This window comes from Chrysoperla carnea, chromosome 1 (genome assembly GCF_905475395.1).
Source record: "Chrysoperla carnea chromosome 1, inChrCarn1.1, whole genome shotgun sequence".
In the NCBI taxonomy this organism is placed as follows: domain Eukaryota; kingdom Metazoa; phylum Arthropoda; class Insecta; order Neuroptera; family Chrysopidae; genus Chrysoperla; species Chrysoperla carnea.
In genome coordinates this window covers 126828172-126846562 of record NC_058337.1, presented here as the reverse complement: position 1 = coordinate 126846562, position 18391 = coordinate 126828172, and the positions used below count along the sequence as shown (strand labels likewise).

Sequence of the window (18391 nt, the reverse complement as noted above, 5' to 3'; positions counted from 1 at the left end):
AATGTTAAAAATGTTCCTTATAAAAAAAATAAATAACTTTTGTTCAAAACATTTTTTTGAAACATTACTGTTTACCCGCGAGGGCGCAGATTGTATAGTATGTATTATATGGGAATATCATGTATGTATGTGTAATGTGACAGTCTAATCAATACTGTCTATACATGGTATTTCAACAATTAACTCTGTTAATTGTTCCTTTTCACTTGTTTTAACTCAAATTTCCACATCATTTCCCAACAGTAAGAAACGAATTTTATTTTATAATCTCGCCATAGATATTTCGAGGTCAGATCGACCAGATATTTCTACTACCGTATGACCCAGGTACAAATAATAAATAAAAGTTTCTAGATAATGTTAACGATCACATTTATTCTAATTGTAATAATACAATTAAATATGTTGTAATTGTTGCTACAATACTTAATAGTATTGTTCGATCTAGTGTCAATAATCCACAAACACTAAATTTAAAATTGCGTTGTTGAACACGAATTGAAAAACGTTCTAATTCATTATAAACATCATTAGCAATTGATTTTGAATTGATTAATAATTTTTGTATAATATTTTTGGAATCATTTGCAATCTCAGCTGTACAAGCAGTAAAATCCGTAATGATAATTAAGAATATCTAAAATAAGAAACGATAATGATTATTTATGTGATCTCAGGGTAAAAAATTATAAGATTAATGAAACTTTGTGGCAAATAGAAATAATTAATACTTTTCCGAAAACTGTTTATAGACAGATATTGGACCGGTTTCCGATCTTGACTTCATTTGCATTAATTGTTAAGAGTGTTGCAAACAATATTTCTAGTAATGACTCTCCGATAATTTTCGTTCTCGCTAATTTTAAAATAAAAAGTGATCCAATTTAAGTTTACTATGATTGCAACTCTGTAAATGAGAATGCTGTAAAGACTTTTGCTTGTTTCAAACTTCAAATGTTAGTCAAATGCTAAACGCTCAAATTGTGCATTTATTCCACAGAAATAACAATACTCCGAGTCGAAGCAACAAGAAAAGAGGTGATGATCTTCAAACGGCTGAGTAGATTTGCTTAAAATCTACTCAAAAATCCAAATGGTTCATCCAATTAGGAACTACGACGCCAGAAAAGCAATCGATCGAAGCAATCGATTAGATCTAACTTTAAGTCAGGATATTCTTTCAATTTTTAATTTAATATTATTGCCATCTATCGTAAAGGTTTTACTTACAAATGTGTATGCGGACCATGCAAATAGTAAAATTTGTATGTTAATCGGATTAATATATTCCACTGCAGGCTGTTGCTCTTGAGTGTAAAATAAAATGCTCAATAATATTGCACGAATTACTGACAGTATACTGAACGATATCATTGATATAACATTGAATCCAAAAGCTTTTATCAATATATCACTTGTGTCACATAATATGTCGTGCGTATGATTGAGTTCACGAACTAAAAATTAATGAAAATAGTGTTTTAATCTACGCACACTCATTATGCAGCAAAATGTCTTTAGACAAAACATAATTTGTCGTATTGAAAAACACTTTAGTTTAGCAGAGCGATTCAAACCCGTACATTTCAAGGTTGGTCTTTGATTCTCCTATTTGAATTGCTGTCATTTTGACCTTCGATTTTTGATCTTCACCGAATTAGTCCCCGAGAAATTCAGCCATCGATCAAATTGTGTTCTTTCACTTCGCCCATGGTTTTACAATTTTAAGTATGAAAAATGTAAGAAAAGCCCGAATATCGTTTTTAAATTATTTGAATGTTATGAAGGAAATATTCAGACGTTCGACAGGTTGGTCAAGGGTCCCGAGCGTTTGGTGAGTTGGGGTCGGGTTAGCATTAGTGTGTGAGTTTTTTGACCACTGCATTATAACTGTGATTGAAATACTTAGGTGTTCTACGGTTGAAGCTATATCCAGGAATAAAAAGAAAGGATCGAAAGATGAATTTCCGGCGATGAAATGACCGAGAAATGAACTACCGATTTTAAAATTATCGTGGAAATTCCGTGGAAAAAAAGACCGCAGGATGAAATTTCGAGGATGAAATGACCGGAACAAAACGACCCGCATGATATTTACAAGGATTATGATCCCACATATGAAATTTTACTCAAATGCGAAATTTTAGGAATGTTGCAACACTGTTAGCCTAATTTTATTTGATATAAATTGTCTAATTCTGGGATCAATCAATTTGGTAATGGCACTTTATTTCGCAAAGCAAATATTTAAAAAATTCAGAATAAGAATTTCACATTAAGAAGGTGTATTCATAAACAGAATTCCAAGTCCAGTTCTACTTTTCAATAGCAAAACGGTCTGGGGAGATCAAACTTTTGTTTTAAATAGAAACTCATACTTTTACAGAAAAGTCATATCTATAATGAAAAATGCGAAGAAGCGGCCTTATTTGTTAATTCGTAGTAGGCTGACCAAAAAATCTGACCCATCACTCTGTACAGTTGCGCAAAATTTCAAATCGATATTACTATAAATCATGAAAATATGAGGATGTCTTCATCTTAAATGCGACACACTGTAAATTATTTCGTTTTGAAAATATTTGAAAAGTTAAGTTCAGAAATTGCACTTCGAATTGCACGATCGAATTATTCTAATTTAGCATAATTCTTACCTGTATCAATTTTGTACTGTATTTGACAAGACAAGTCATAAATCTTTGAACACCGTACATTCTGTTTTAGTGTATGCGTTGAAGCAATAATAAAATTATTATACTGCGGTACAAATGGATTATTTATTAATGATTTCCTTAACAAATCATTAACATATTGAAATCGATATTTTAACAAACACATATAATGTAAAAAATATATTAAATTAATTGAAACAATATAAAATAATATACATTCACAAAAATAATATTTCGAAATGCGAATTGTAAATGAATTAACCCAAACAAATGAATCATATAATGTTAAAATAAGATATAAAATATGAAACAACCATATACCAAATCCACAACGACTTTTAATATTTTTATAATATTTTTGTATATTTATATTTAAAATTTTATCAATTAATTGTATATTTTCTAAAATTTTTATTATATTTGTATTATATTTGTAATTAATAATTATAATTTGTATTGTAATCATTAAAAAATATGCTGATACATTTAATATATCAATAATAAAAAATTTTCTTGTGACAGTTGGTTGAACATAATTAATTCGACCCATAACACTCCAGAATGTTAATATTGATAAAATAAATATTACAAAAAATGAATGTAATAATTTATAAAAATTATTTTTATGTGTTAAACCATTTAAATTAAATATTTTTGTTATTTGTTGAATTGATTTTAGTGAAACACTTAAATTGTAATTTTGTGTTACCATTTTTTGAATTTGAAGTGCACTTTAGAGAAGCTTACAATTTTCTTTTGTAAAAATTATTTTTTTTTTCGTAACAGGATATTGAATTGTTTAACTTTAAAAAATAATATGTTTATATTGAAGGTTCTTTTTAATTGAAGGTATATTCTATAATATTTTTACTTTCTCATTATCGAATACAGTTTGGTGATAATTTTCAATCGATTTAATACATTAAGCGTGGTACGTGGTACAAGAGCTGGTAACATTTTTGAGAGTGAGCTTCATTTTGGATCCGTCTCTCATGTTATTGAAATTAGGTCGGGATGAAGTAGGTTTTGCACTTGAGAGCGGTTGTATTAATTAACGCGTTTGTAAAAGAACCAAACTTTTTTCCTGGCATTATAAAAAAAAAAATTTGGAAAACGGTTGACCCTGCAGGTCATCCCTGTAACTTCCCGCTAAGTATTGACTCATAACGTGTAAAAAATTTTATCTATTCTGATGTTATATCCACTCGCATTTTATTGTAATTAGATGTGATCTTAGACTAAAATCTGATTAAATTTTTACAATCATACTAAAATTTTTGGTAAAACACTATTTTTTAAATTTTCAAATCGCGATAACTTTAGAATGAATAAACCGATTTTCACGCGGTTGGTGACATTCGACGCAGTTTTTGAAGTTTCATGAAGAATCTTTAAGTTTCAATTGATAGAACAAAAAATTTTGAGGTTATTCTGAAAAAACGCTTTTTTGGGTTTTCTTTCGTCAACGATAACTCACGAACGAATCAACCGCTTTTGACCGGACTGGTGGTGATCGACGTGGTTTTTTGATGTTGAGAGCTGATTAGTTTTTGGAATTGATCGATACAGCCGTTCAAATGTTATTAAAAAAAAACCACTTAAAAAAAAAGCTTTTTTGTAGTTTTTTTGAGATTTCTCGAAATCTATCGATTCGAATCGATCCAAATAGGCCTCAAAATCTAAGTTTGGTCAAGGTTTTTGGTCTTTCGAATGGCACCAACCGCGATCAAATCGGACAAGCCGTTCAAAAGTGAGAGGTTTACGTACATCCACACACACACACACACACACACACACACACACACACACACACACACACACACACACAATCATACATGCATACAGCCATACAGACACCCTCGCGGAAGTAGTCAGGGAAGCTTCCTGACACCTTAAAACGTCGAGATCTGATGAAAACTCGATTTTGTCAAAACGGGGTGAAAACAATAACTTCCCTATTTTCTTAGCGGGAAGTTAACAATTATATTATTTGATTATAAAACTAAAATATATAAAATAACAGGGATACTAAAGAGATTTGCCAAGTTTTTTGAGAAAAACTTCCCTAGGCACACAACTCAAAAAAAAAAAAAATACAAAGAGTGAATCGGAAAAAAAACATGACGTTATCACCTTGAACATTATCAGTATTTTTTACTTGTAGGGAAAAGATACGCACTAGTAAACGCAGTAAACGCAATGACACTCGGGTGGATACTTTATCATCTCTCCCCAATTTCAATAAGAAGCGAAATATGTAAACAGACGACCTGAATCTTTTCCTGACATTGCATTGTTAGCTCTTATACTAGTATTATACAATTAAAATCGAATTTATTACAATATGTAAACGATAGGTTTTGGTAGACTATAAACAATTACTTACAGTGTTCCTGAACTGGTAGAAATTGAATCACGGTTCCGCCGGGGTCATGATGGTCTGTCAGAATTTTAAATAGATTATGAATAAGCTAAGTACTTCGTCTATGAACAATTTTTTGACTTTTGAATTCTTAAAAACAGTCGAGACTGGGTGATCGAGGTCTTGACTGTGCTATGTTAGGATTAGTTTTGATTTGGTATTACCAAGCCGATGCCCTCATAAGAACTAAAAAGGAAATATGGTTTGTAACGTTGACATTCAATAGTTAAATCGTCAAATAGTCATGAGCAGGCTTGTGCCTTAAAGCCGCGATGATCTACGGAACGACTTGGCCATTTAAAAATAAGTGCACATATTTTGTTAGACACATATTTATTCAATGCATGCTGAAATCCAGTTTAAGCCTATTATTGAGTTTTATTTAAAAGCACTTGTTGTTGCATCTAAAAAATGATTTTCCGCAATAACCACACCAAAGAGAAAGGTATGTGTTCCTAACAAATTAGATTCTTTTGTGTCGATTGTCGAACATATTACGTGTCATATATCTTAAGTTATTCGGATATTATATCAGAAATCCAGCCTCATGCACAGCGTTTTTTTGACCATGTTTCTGAAAGCTTCGCTTATTCAGTTAAATAATGCTTAACAGCTGTATGAAGTTAAACGAAGGATTTTGAGAAATTGTTCTGATGCCTAACGCAAAGTATCTTGTCTTTTTCTCTGCCCTTTTCAAAGTTTCAGTGTCGTAAAGTGGCGTAATCATCCACTTTGAGAAAGATTGCACACTGTACAAATGCCAAGTCTTTCGGCTAGTTCAACGTGGATATTGAGAAAAACATTATAGAAAGTTATGTGTTGTTAACAAATTCGATTCTTTTGTGTGGGGGTTATTGAATATATCATATTGTGTCAAATGGCTTTAGAAAATAAAACTTAAATGGTTTGTTAATTATTATACAAGTATATGTCTAATACTCACGCCATGCAATAACATATATTAGTAAAACTACATTTTTATTGGGTTAATTAATTAAATAGGTAGATTGTATCAAAATATTTCAAAGTTACGTCATAAACTATACCAGAAATGACATTTGTTGTTTTTATTGTTAAAGTGAATCGTGTTTCCCACTTCTTCTTACCTTATGTTGAAAAATTTTCAAACATATTACGAACGAATTCCCTCAGAGATTGAAAAAATAACAGATTTTTCTTAAAATTGAATAATGCATTTTTGATTTTTCAAGCATTTTTATTTCGAGAACTGTGTCAAGAGAAAAAATAACAAGAGTACTTTTTTACTTAAAACTTTTGTTTTACTTAAAATCACCTAAAAAGTCCATTTCTGGTGTCCGCCTGTCCGTCTATCAACATGATAACTCAAAAACGAAAAGGGATATTTAGCAGAAATTTTTATAGCGTGCTTAAAACAATTGGAAATTAACTCCCTTACTTCCCTTGGATAATTTTGATCATCAAAAAAAGCACACACAAATATGTGAATGCAGTATTATATATATTTATGAGTAGACTGCTATCAATTGTTAATATCTTACAAACACGAATTTTAAATTCACGTTCATTAACTTGCGTTATAAATTCATGAAACTGATTTAGACCTTCTTCAGATATTATTTTTCTGGCATGTAATATTAATTTTCCAACAATTATTTTTACATTAACTGCACTTTTGGTTGTTGAGTCACAGGAAATCGATAACACTACTAAACAAATCTGAAATAAAAGAAATTAATATTAATTTGTTGTCTTGAGTGTGTGGCAGCCATGTTTTCCTGTTTCGAACTTGCTTCATATAGAAAAATATACAATAACAAAAAATTATTTAAATGTACTGAGAAGCTTCACTGGATAGCGGGATATAATTTAAATTGGGCAAATCAGCATGCAACGCTGAATGACGCGGACAATTTTTGAATCTTTTTTTGTATAAACGCCTTTCAACGTAGTTGCGAATTATATTTAACTGGTAGAATATATCTCAAGTTACTATAAAAAAATTCTTTTAAATTAAGAAAAAATGTCATGATTACTCATACACAAGTTTTAAGTACAGTGAAGCCTCGATAACTCGAACCTGAAGGAAAATGCAAAAAATTGGGATCTTAGGGTTTTTTGACTTAACAAGTAGTTCCAGATATAGAGGATTCAATTCTTAAAATTTTGACAGAGAAAGGCACGATTATATTTTACTAAATCGTGTCAGTATATTTTACGAACTAGACAGGCGGAATTGCTTATTATCTGTAAATTATCAATGAGAAAAACTGAAATATTTCTTAGAAATTTACTGAATTCTATATTAGTTGTCATCTGTGCTTATTATTTATGTAGATATACTTACACTAAAATATAGCATTCGAACTGGTGAAATTAATTTCATAGCGTTTGGTATAAATGTAGGGTCTTCGATTACCATGTTTACGTTAACGAGTATTGCCCATATTCCTGTTCCTGACATTGTTAAATACAATAAACTAATGCCAAGCAACCCTAATATTGGAATTCCAAAAATCTTTTCCAATATTATACTTGTATCGCATATTAATTCGTGTGTTTTATTCAAATTTGACACTAAAAAATATATTCAACTTAAAGATTTAAAACAGCTTTGGGTTTAAAATAGGCCAAACTTCTAGAAACTAAAAAAGTAACAGAGAAAAACATATATTTCAAAAAAAAAAAAAAAATCATAATAATTGAGAGCACGTGTCCTAAGCGAGAGATTAAAAATTGCTATTAATTGTTTTGTTATAATTATTAAATTTATTAAATCATTTAAAATTTTATAATATCATGTTAAAAAAGAATACTCTTTAATCACAAAACGTTGTAAATTTCTAAAATGTTGGAATTGTTTATGCCCACAAACGAAGTGAATTGAATTTTATTTTTGTTAAAATAGTTGTTTGTCATTGTGGATAAAAAATGTCACTTACCAACATCTAAATCAATATTCCGCTTAAAAGATTCCAATTCATAAATTGTACAAATTCTATTTAATGTCTTTGTTTGTTTATAATCCTTAATTAATTTAGTTAATAATTGATTAACATGCTCAAATCGATCCCATATTAAATACAAATAAAATAAAAATTGTAAAATTATTAAAAAAACAATATAAGTTAAAAAATATGAAAATAACATGTGATAAATTACGTTTAGTTTAAAACTAAATATTAAAAAAATTAATAAAAATATACAAAATTGTAAAAACCCTGATACAAAAAGGGTATTAATAAATTCGAATATTCGAATTAATAAATTCGATTTGAAAGCGATACAATTCGATTCATTAAAATTACAAATTTTTAAATTTTAGATGAACTAAAACTTAAAAAAAAGTTGGAGTTCTTAAAAATAAACCGAATTCAGGCTTCAATGCGAAAATAATTCGAAAAAATATTCAAACTTTTTTTAAAAATTTGACCTAAAATAAGACTTATATGCAATTTGTACATGTATATATGTTGTTACTGTTGCCTAGATATAGAGTAAACGAAACTAAAAAAATTAATACAATCCTTTTTACAAAATTTTGGCTACTTTTAAGGCATAAAATAATATTTTTATGCAATTTGCACATGTTTATATGTTGTTATTGTTGCCTAGATATAGAGGAAGAGGAAATGTAAAGAAATGATACAATTCTTTGTACAAAATCTTGACTTTTTTTAAGACATAAAATAATATTTTTATTCAATTTGCACATGTTTATATGGTGTTTCTGTTGTCTAGATGAAGAGTCAAGAACCAAGCTATGAAAAATTTTCGATTAAATGACTTTGAAAGCGATTCAATAATACAAACCTTTTATAAAGATCTACTTCCATTCAAAACGTAAAACAATTTTTTTATACAAAGAGAACATATCTATATGTTGTTAATGTTGGCTAGACGTAGAAGAAATTAAAATACTCTGTCTGCGAGAGAAATATAATAATTTTTAGCTTTGTGAGGGGATAAACCAAGAAAATCTTCCCATTCACCTCTCTAGAACTCTATGCTATACAAAACATTCTAACTGTTGTGGGAGAAATAAATTTAAAAATAGTTCTAAAATTTTAACCGTATGAGCATTTTAGGGGGATTTGTTTCAGTTAATTAGTGTTTAAGAAAATAAAATATTTTACTACAGTTGTATCATGCTTTATGACAGCACGTTCATTTCTTTCATTTTAGTAATTTATAACAATGTTGCATTTTATTTAAAAACTTCCCTCATATGCTGGAATAAAAGAAACTCCGGGAATGAGTAACTAATTATTCTTAAGCTAATTTCGTACAGGACTTGGGTAAAATATTACGCTAAATTTTCTTTACAATTATTTTATTAATACTGTTTTTATACATTCATAATAAATTTACACACTTAACACAATAAATTACATAAATTTTATAAATCAATTTTCAAAAATAATATAAATTTAAAAGTAAGTTTTATTGAATAGACCGCTTAATACTAATTTTAATAATTAAAAGTAATAATTTATTTGGACTTGTTTTTGCTAAAATAATTAAAAACACATAATATTTAAAAAAAATCTTTTATTCAAATGAATATAAATCGCCTTTTTTCCCAAAATGAATTAATACCGTTTATTTCAAAAGCCAACTTGGACTATTTCTTAATCGTAGGACTTAAATCGAAGTAACTCTAAGAAAATGGATATTATTAACAAAAAAAAAAAACAAAACAAAACAAATATTTACAAAACTGATACAATTTTTGCTATTTGAAAACAATTTAATAGAATGTATGGTGAGAATGTATAAACATAAATCAGTAGATTCGGACACCTAATAAAAATTGATGTTAAATTTATTGTAATTAGTATTTTATTTCTATTATTGTACAATCTTAATGTCGTTTGTATTATTATTAATAATTAGTTATTTTATGGAAAATATCAATGTCCAAACCCAAATGCAAGAACTGGCTACATATCTCAGGAGCATTTTACGGTTTAGTATTAACAATTTACATAATCGAAATTAATAAATATATACAAACATTAAAGATTCGTCAATTAATATGAAATAAAATTATAAATATTACTGAAACATTTAAAAATCATTGCACCATTGCGAATATTTTCAATAATTTGACAAATTTTGGATCAGACAGCCAACAGACGGGTAGAGATAGCTATCACAAAGTTTTGATTATGACTACAAAATGACTATAAAAAAAAATTGCTATAATTAAAAAACTAATAAAAGTTGTGATAATTAAAAATTATTTTTAAACTGTAGTTTCGTCGAACACATACGAAAATTTACCATGACATATTTTTTTATATAGATACTTTTTTTTCTATCATTGTACAATCTTAATGTCGTTTATATTATTATTAACAATTAGTTACTTTATGGAAAAAATGTCTTTTTATTTCTTAATCATAGGACTTAAATCGAAGTAACTCTAAGAAAATGTATATTATTAACAAAAAAAAAAAAAAAAAAAAAAAAACAAATATTTACAACACTAATACAATTTTTGCTATTTGAAAACAATTTAATAGAATGTATAAGCATAAATCAGTAGATTCGGACACCTAATAAAAATTGATGTTAAATTTATTATAATTAGTATTTTATTTCTATTATTGTACAATCTTAATTTCGTTTATATTATTATTAATTGTCAATGATTTTATGCAAAATTGTTAAAATCAGTTTAAGATCCCGGACCTGACGACAGCAATGCGCTGATTTGTATCACTCGTAGCCAAATTGTACATTTTAAGAGGTCCTGAAGCTATGACATTAACACTCCTCGTTTATTATGTATGCCATAAAGGCTGATTATAAACGACAATGTACGTTTGTCGGAGTTCATGACAGGTACCAGTATGCAAGAAAGCATTTTACATCGAACTGTTAACCATTTACATCAAAATCAAAATTAGTAAATATATATAAACATTTAAGATTCATCAATAAAAACGAAAGAAAATCATAAATACTACAAAAGTAACAAAATCATTGCACCGCTATGTATTTTCAGTTGTTTCTAACAAATTTTTAATGAAACAGACCGTAAACGGGTTGACAAAGTTATAATAAATTTTTGGTTAGTCCTGCAAATTTAATTGCAATGGCACATTTGTAAATAAACTTTTTATTTCTATCATTGTACAATCTTAATGTCGTTTGTATTATTATTAATAATTAGTTATTTTATGGAAAATGTCAATGTCCAAACCCAAATGCAAGAACTGGCTACATATCTCAGGAGCATTTTACGGTTTAGTATTAACAATTTACATAATCGAAATTAATAAATATATACAAACATTAAAGATTCGTCAATTAATATGAAATAAAATTATAAATATTACTGAAACATTTAAAAATCATTGCACCATTGCGAATATTTTCAATAATTTGACAAATTTTGAATCAGACAGCCAACAGACGGGTAGAGATAGCTATCACAAAGTTTTGATTATGACTACAAAATGACTATAAAAAAATTGCTATAATTAAAACACTAATACAAGCTGTGATAATTAAAAATTATTTAAAACTGTAGTTTCGTCGAACACATACGAAAATTTACAATGACATATTTTTTAATATAAATTCTTTTTATTTCTATCATTGTACAATCTTAATGTCGTTTGTATTATTATTAATAATTAGTTATTTTATGGCAAATGTCAATGTCCAAACCCAAATGCAAGAACTGGCTACATATCTCAGGAGCATTTTACGGTTTAGTATTAACAATTTACATAATCGAAATTAATAAATATATACAAACATTAAAGATTCGTCAATTAATATGAAATAAAATTATAAATATTACTGAAACATTTAAAAATCATTGCACCATTGCGAATATTTTCAATAATTTGACAAATTTTGAATCAGACAGCCAACAGACGGGTAGAGATAGCTATCACAAAGTTTTGATTATGACTACAAAATGACTATATAAAAATTGCTATAATTAAAAAACTAATACAAGCTGTGATAATTAAAAATTATTTAAAACTGTAGTTTCGTCGAACACATACGAAAATTTACAATGACATATTTTTTAATATAAATTCTTTTTATTTCTATCATTGTACAATCTTAATGTCGTTTGTATTATTATTAATAATTAGTTATTTTATGGCAAATGTCAATGTCCAAACCCAAATGCAAGAACTGGCTACATATCTCAGGAGCATTTTACGGTTTAGTATTAACAATTTACATAATCGAAATTAATAAATATATACAAACATTAAAGATTCGTCAATTAATATGAAATAAAATTAGAAATATTACTGAAACATTTAAAAATCATTGCACCATTGCGAATATTTTCAATAATTTGACAAATTTTGAATCAGACAGCCAACAGACGGGTAGAGATAGCTATCACAAAGTTTTGATTATGACTACAAAATGACTATAAAAAAATTGCTATAATTAAAAACCTAATACAAGCTGTGATAATTAAAAATTATTTAAAACTGTAGTTTCGTCGAACACATACGAAAATTTACAATGACATATTTTTTAATATAAATTCTTTTTATTTCTATCATTGTACAATCTTAATGTCGTTTGTATTATTATTAATAATTAGTTATTTTATGGCAAATGTCAATGTCCAAACCCAAATGCAAGAACTGGCTACATATCTCAGGAGCATTTTACGGTTTAGTATTAACAATTTACATAATCGAAATTAATAAATATATACAAACATTAAAGATTCGTCAATTAATATGAAATAAAATTAGAAATATTACTGAAACATTTAAAAATCATTGCACCATTGCGAATATTTTCAATAATTTGACAAATTTTGAATCAGACAGCCAACAGACGGGTAGAGATAGCTATCACAAAGTTTTGATTATGACTACAAAATGACTATAAAAAAATTGCTATAATTAAAAAACTAATACAAGCTGTGATAATTAAAAATTATTTAAAACTGTAGTTTCGTCGAACACATACGAAAATTTACAATGACATATTTTTTAATATAAATTCTTTTTATTTCTATCATTGTACAATCTTAATGTCGTTTGTATTATTATTAATAATTAGTTATTTTATGGCAAATGTCAATGTCCAAACCCAAATGCAAGAACTGGCTACATATCTCAGGAGCATTTTACGGTTTAGTATTAACAATTTACATAATCGAAATTAATAAATATATACAAACATTAAAGATTCGTCAATTAATATGAAATAAAATTATAAATATTACTGAAACATTTAAAAATCATTGCACCATTGCGAATATTTTCAATAATTTGACAAATTTTGAATCAGACAGCCAACAGACGGGTAGAGATAGCTATCACAAAGTTTTGATTATGCCTACAAAATGACTATAAAAAAATTGCTATAATTAAAACACTAATACAAGCTGTGATAATTAAAAATTATTTAAAACTGTAGTTTCGTCGAACACATACGAAAATTTACAATGACATATTTTTTAATATAAATTCTTTTTATTTCTATCATTGTACAATCTTAATGTCGTTTGTATTATTATTAATAATTAGTTATTTTATGGCAAATGTCAATGTCCAAACCCAAATGCAAGAACTGGCTACATATCTCAGGAGCATTTTACGGTTTAGTATTAACAATTTACATAATCGAAATTAATAAATATATACAAACATTAAAGATTCGTCAATTAATATGAAATAAAATTATAAATATTACTGAAACATTTAAAAATCATTGCACCATTGCGAATATTTTCAATAATTTGACAAATTTTGAATCAGACAGCCAACAGACGGGTAGAGATAGCTATCACAAAGTTTTGATTATGCCTACAAAATGACTATAAAAAAATTGCTATAATTAAAACACTAATACAAGCTGTGATAATTAAAAATTATTTAAAACTGTAGTTTCGTCGAACACATACGAAAATTTACAATGACATATTTTTTAATATAAATTCTTTTTATTTCTATCATTGTACAATCTTAATGTCGTTTGTATTATTATTAATAATTAGTTATTTTATGGCAAATGTCAATGTCCAAACCCAAATGCAAGAACTGGCTACATATCTCAGGAGCATTTTACGGTTTAGTATTAACAATTTACATAATCGAAATTAATAAATATATACAAACATTAAAGATTCGTCAATTAATATGAAATAAAATTATAAATATTACTGAAACATTTAAAAATCATTGCACCATTGCGAATATTTTCAATAATTTGACAAATTTTGGATCAGACAGCCAACAGACGGGTAGAGATAGTTATCACAAATTTTTGATTACTCCTATAATAAATAAAATAAAATGGATATTATTTAAAATTATAATAAATTACGCCGATCTTTTAACCATTTACATAATCGAAATTACTATAGACATTTATCAATTAGTGATCCAAATCATAAATGTTAGTGAAAAATTAAAGAGTCATTGCACCAATATGTATTTTCAGCTGTTGAACTAATTTTGGACGACTCAAGACGACATATACACATATATGAAAAATTATAACAAATTGTGGATTCTATCATTAATATTTCTATTTCTAAGTTTAAACTCAATTTAATTTAAAATTAATTTCAAAATTGTTTACCAAATTTTTTTTATATTCTAATATATATTCAATATTAGTTAAGATAGATCTTTTATGGTCAGTATCAAGTTTATTTACTATATGCTATATGGGAATAACCCACTGGGAATAACCTGATCGCAATTATAGTATGTATACTATAAATACCTAGTTGAAATTATAGGAAACTACGTAATTATAAATCTTAAATTAAGTACACTCTGTCAGTTAAGCCTGTTTATGGTTTCACAAACTGTCTAAACATTGATCACTTTAACGTTTTGATCACTGGATGGCGAAATTTCTTCACGTTCTGTGGACACCATGATACTACGGTGAATGGCGTGATTACGCACAATACATACCACGGAGATTCACAATTTTTTATTGCACTTTTGATTGATACCGTTGAAGAATTTCGATGTTACTGTTGCAAGCACTTCCCCATAGTTGGATACCACCATAGGCCTAGCGAGTTTTGTGAAATTTTAATTCATTTGTTTTCTCTTGGATCAGATATGATTGCAAAAAAAAAAAATTAAAATGATACTTTTAATATAGCATCTGTACTGTTTCCATTTTCACGACCAATTTTATCTGGAAAAAAATTACCATTTAGTAATTAATTATTAAATAATTTGTAAGATATATGAAAATTTTCCAAAATTTAAGCAGAGTTATTTTCGACAAAAAATAGAAACTGACATTATTTTTAACATTAAATATGTTTCCTGCCACTGATCGCATACGGGCATCTCGAAGTTTCAAAGTTTATCTATGTGACCAATATGAACTATCAAGACATAAGAGGAATAACTGAAACTACGTACAGTAATTTTTTATATCTCATTTTCAGGAGAAATAAACAAGCTTTCGGCTGTTCTAAATGAATTTGTTTTAAAATAATTTTTTTAATTTGGGTACGCTTCTAAACTTTAAGGTAAATGTACATTATTACGGGCTGGTACGTTATTCCGGGAGTTTTTTATTTTAATCAAAAAATAAGAAACACTAAATAAATTTTTAAATTTAAAAAATAACAGAGCCTCTAGCACTAAAATATGAACAAAAAAAAAATCGACTTTTGAACAAATCAAATCACACTTAAATACTTATATCAATCGAAAAAGTGATCGATCGGTTAACATCTGGTTTTATAAAAAATATGTTGTCTGTAAACGTAAGATGACAGTGTTAGATTGTTAGCTTTTTTTAGTTTACTGGTAAGTTTATCATTTTTGAATATGTAAAAATATTGATTAGAATGAATAAATAAATCGTTTTCAAGCTTTTTCAAATTATTTTAATTAATTATTTTCTTTAAATTATGATTCCCGGAATTATTTACTTAACTCAGTGATAGTGAACTATATTACGGGAGTCTACCGTAATTAGGGAAAATAAGAAGTAATTATTTTTAACTCTCATTTTAAATTGGTGTTTTAATTATTAAAATATTTTATGCCGATTGAAGCAGTAGATGCCGTAGATTTTTGTGAGGTAATTACGGGATGTATTTTTTTTTTTAATTTGGCTAATTTATGCTTAAATACTTGCTTTTTATGATAAGAATATAATGTGTTTTTAACTCCCGGAATAACGAGCAGAGTTTTTACTATGTATACAATTCCAGGAATATCACATTGTAACGGAGAAAATTGAAATTTGAATTTATTTGTTATTTTAATTAATTTTTGATGATTATTATTGTTAAAATAACGTTTACTATTATAAAAAGAATTTAAAAAAATAACAATTCTATTAACTTCATTAATTTAATAACGATAATATTTATAATACCAATGATTTATTGTCATTAGTATTCCGAAATATGTTATAATTTTTTTAAAAATTAATTAAAAATTAAAAATTAATTAAAAATTAAAAATTTTCATTTTTCAATCAAATTTTTTATGATAATACTCAATTATCTTAATTACATTAAACATAAAAATTTTTTAATTTACCTATGTTAAGTGTGTGTATCCTGGAATTATGTACTTTCATTCTCGGAATCAGGTTCAAAGCCAAATTTTATAATGGAATTAGAGACAAAGTCCAGAAAATTAACGTTTAATACTATAAATTAAAGACTTTGGCGTGAAAAAATGATCAAAACTAATTCTCAATAAATCATTTTGTACGACAAATCAATTTTTATAGTGGAAATATTTATATTTACTTCAATAATCAGCTTCAAAGTGCATTATGCCTAAATATCCCGTAATATGGTACATTTACCTTATATGAAAGTTAGAGATAACATTTCTCACTTTTTTAACTCTCCGTGTAAAGGGGAAGGAGTAAGAATTTTTAAGCCTATGTGACACATTTAGGTAAAACTTTTTTACTTAAAAATTTGGTTGTATAATTACGGGGTGTCTTTTTTAAGTTGGCATATGCTTGAAACTCGATAAATAAATTTAATCGAAGAAAATGCTTCAAACGAAAAATATTAGTTTTAAAGGCACAAATGTTATACCGACATGGATCGAAGTTTTAAAGTTCAATTAAAAGCTTACTTTGATTCATAACTAACTAATATTATATAAACGCTTTATTAAAATATATCCCCTTTAGGACCCATAATAAAAACGCTTTAAATTTAAGTTGTTCGTTATAAATACGCAAACGTTTTTGTTTGAAATTTTTTTTTTGTAAAGTGAATAGTTTAGAAAAAAATATAGCTTTTTGTGCATTTGTTCATTCAATTTGAACAAAAGTGGTCTTCAAAGAAAAACAAACCCCTTTGATCTGATTTATTCGAAAATTTTTGGCGAAGAGCGCCTAGATATGGCAGAAACAAATATACGAAATAACAATTTTGATACGAAAAAAAAAAAAAAAATTAATGCATTTTTATCTATAAAATTTATTTTTTACGTTTCAAGCATATGTCAACTTAAAAAAAAACTCTGTATATAGTACGGTTTACCAAAACAAAGTGTCGTTTTCGTGAAGCCTGTTTACAATTATTCAGATCAATACATAGGGAACTAAGAGATGTAAAAAATTGGAAATTTTTCGTAATGCCCTATTTTTTTTTACATTAAATAGGCTAGTGTAGTTAGGTTTTTAGACAAATAAATTACTAACAGGCAGCGACTTGGTGGAAATGCTAGTTTGGGGTGTAAGTAGCATAGTAAAAAACAATTAAACTCGAGAAAGTGTTCGCTCAGTGTTATTAATTCATATAATTTGGACTGAAAAAATCTTAATTAAACTAGTGTAAAAGGGCCTTAAAAAATTATAATAAAAAATGGCGACCAAAGTTGGTGCAAACCGGTTTATTTAGTTTGAAAAAATAGGCTTTGTAAAAAAAAAATTTCGTACAAAATTTTTTTAACTATTTATTTCGGATCGATCTAGTCCAGCCGATGTCAAAAAATTGTTAAATAAATTATTTATATAAAAAAAATAAATAATAAATAAAAAAAAAAGTGAACTTTAAACTGGACAAATCATCACGCAGAGGCACCGATGCATTTTTTAGAATACAAAATTGAAATTATTTCGTATCCGACTTCAGCAATTACTGTGCGAGGTCGCCGTAACTTGTTTAAAGAAAGAGGGCGTTGTGTCGCAGCCTAATATATTATATACACTAGTCGAACGTATTGTTTTATATTTGAAAATTTGAAAAGTCCCAGCTATAGCATGGCCTTTAATACAATTTTATAAAAGAAGAAAACGGACTTTTGGAAAAAAAAAACGGACATTTCACATTACTGCAACTAAGTATGAAAATTTT

General features: G+C 27.2%; 1 protein-coding gene across 1 annotated transcript; it reads right to left on the bottom strand.

Moving 5' to 3' along the window:
* Nucleotides 1-373: 373 nt before the first annotated feature.
* LOC123294570 (putative gustatory receptor 28a) lies at nt 374-7537 on the bottom strand. Its single transcript, XM_044875647.1, is given in 5 exon segments — nt 374-637; nt 1231-1457; nt 2809-2878; nt 6619-6792; nt 7421-7537. Coding segments are annotated over 5 exon segments (852 nt in total).
* Nucleotides 7538-18391: the final 10854 nt, after the last annotated feature.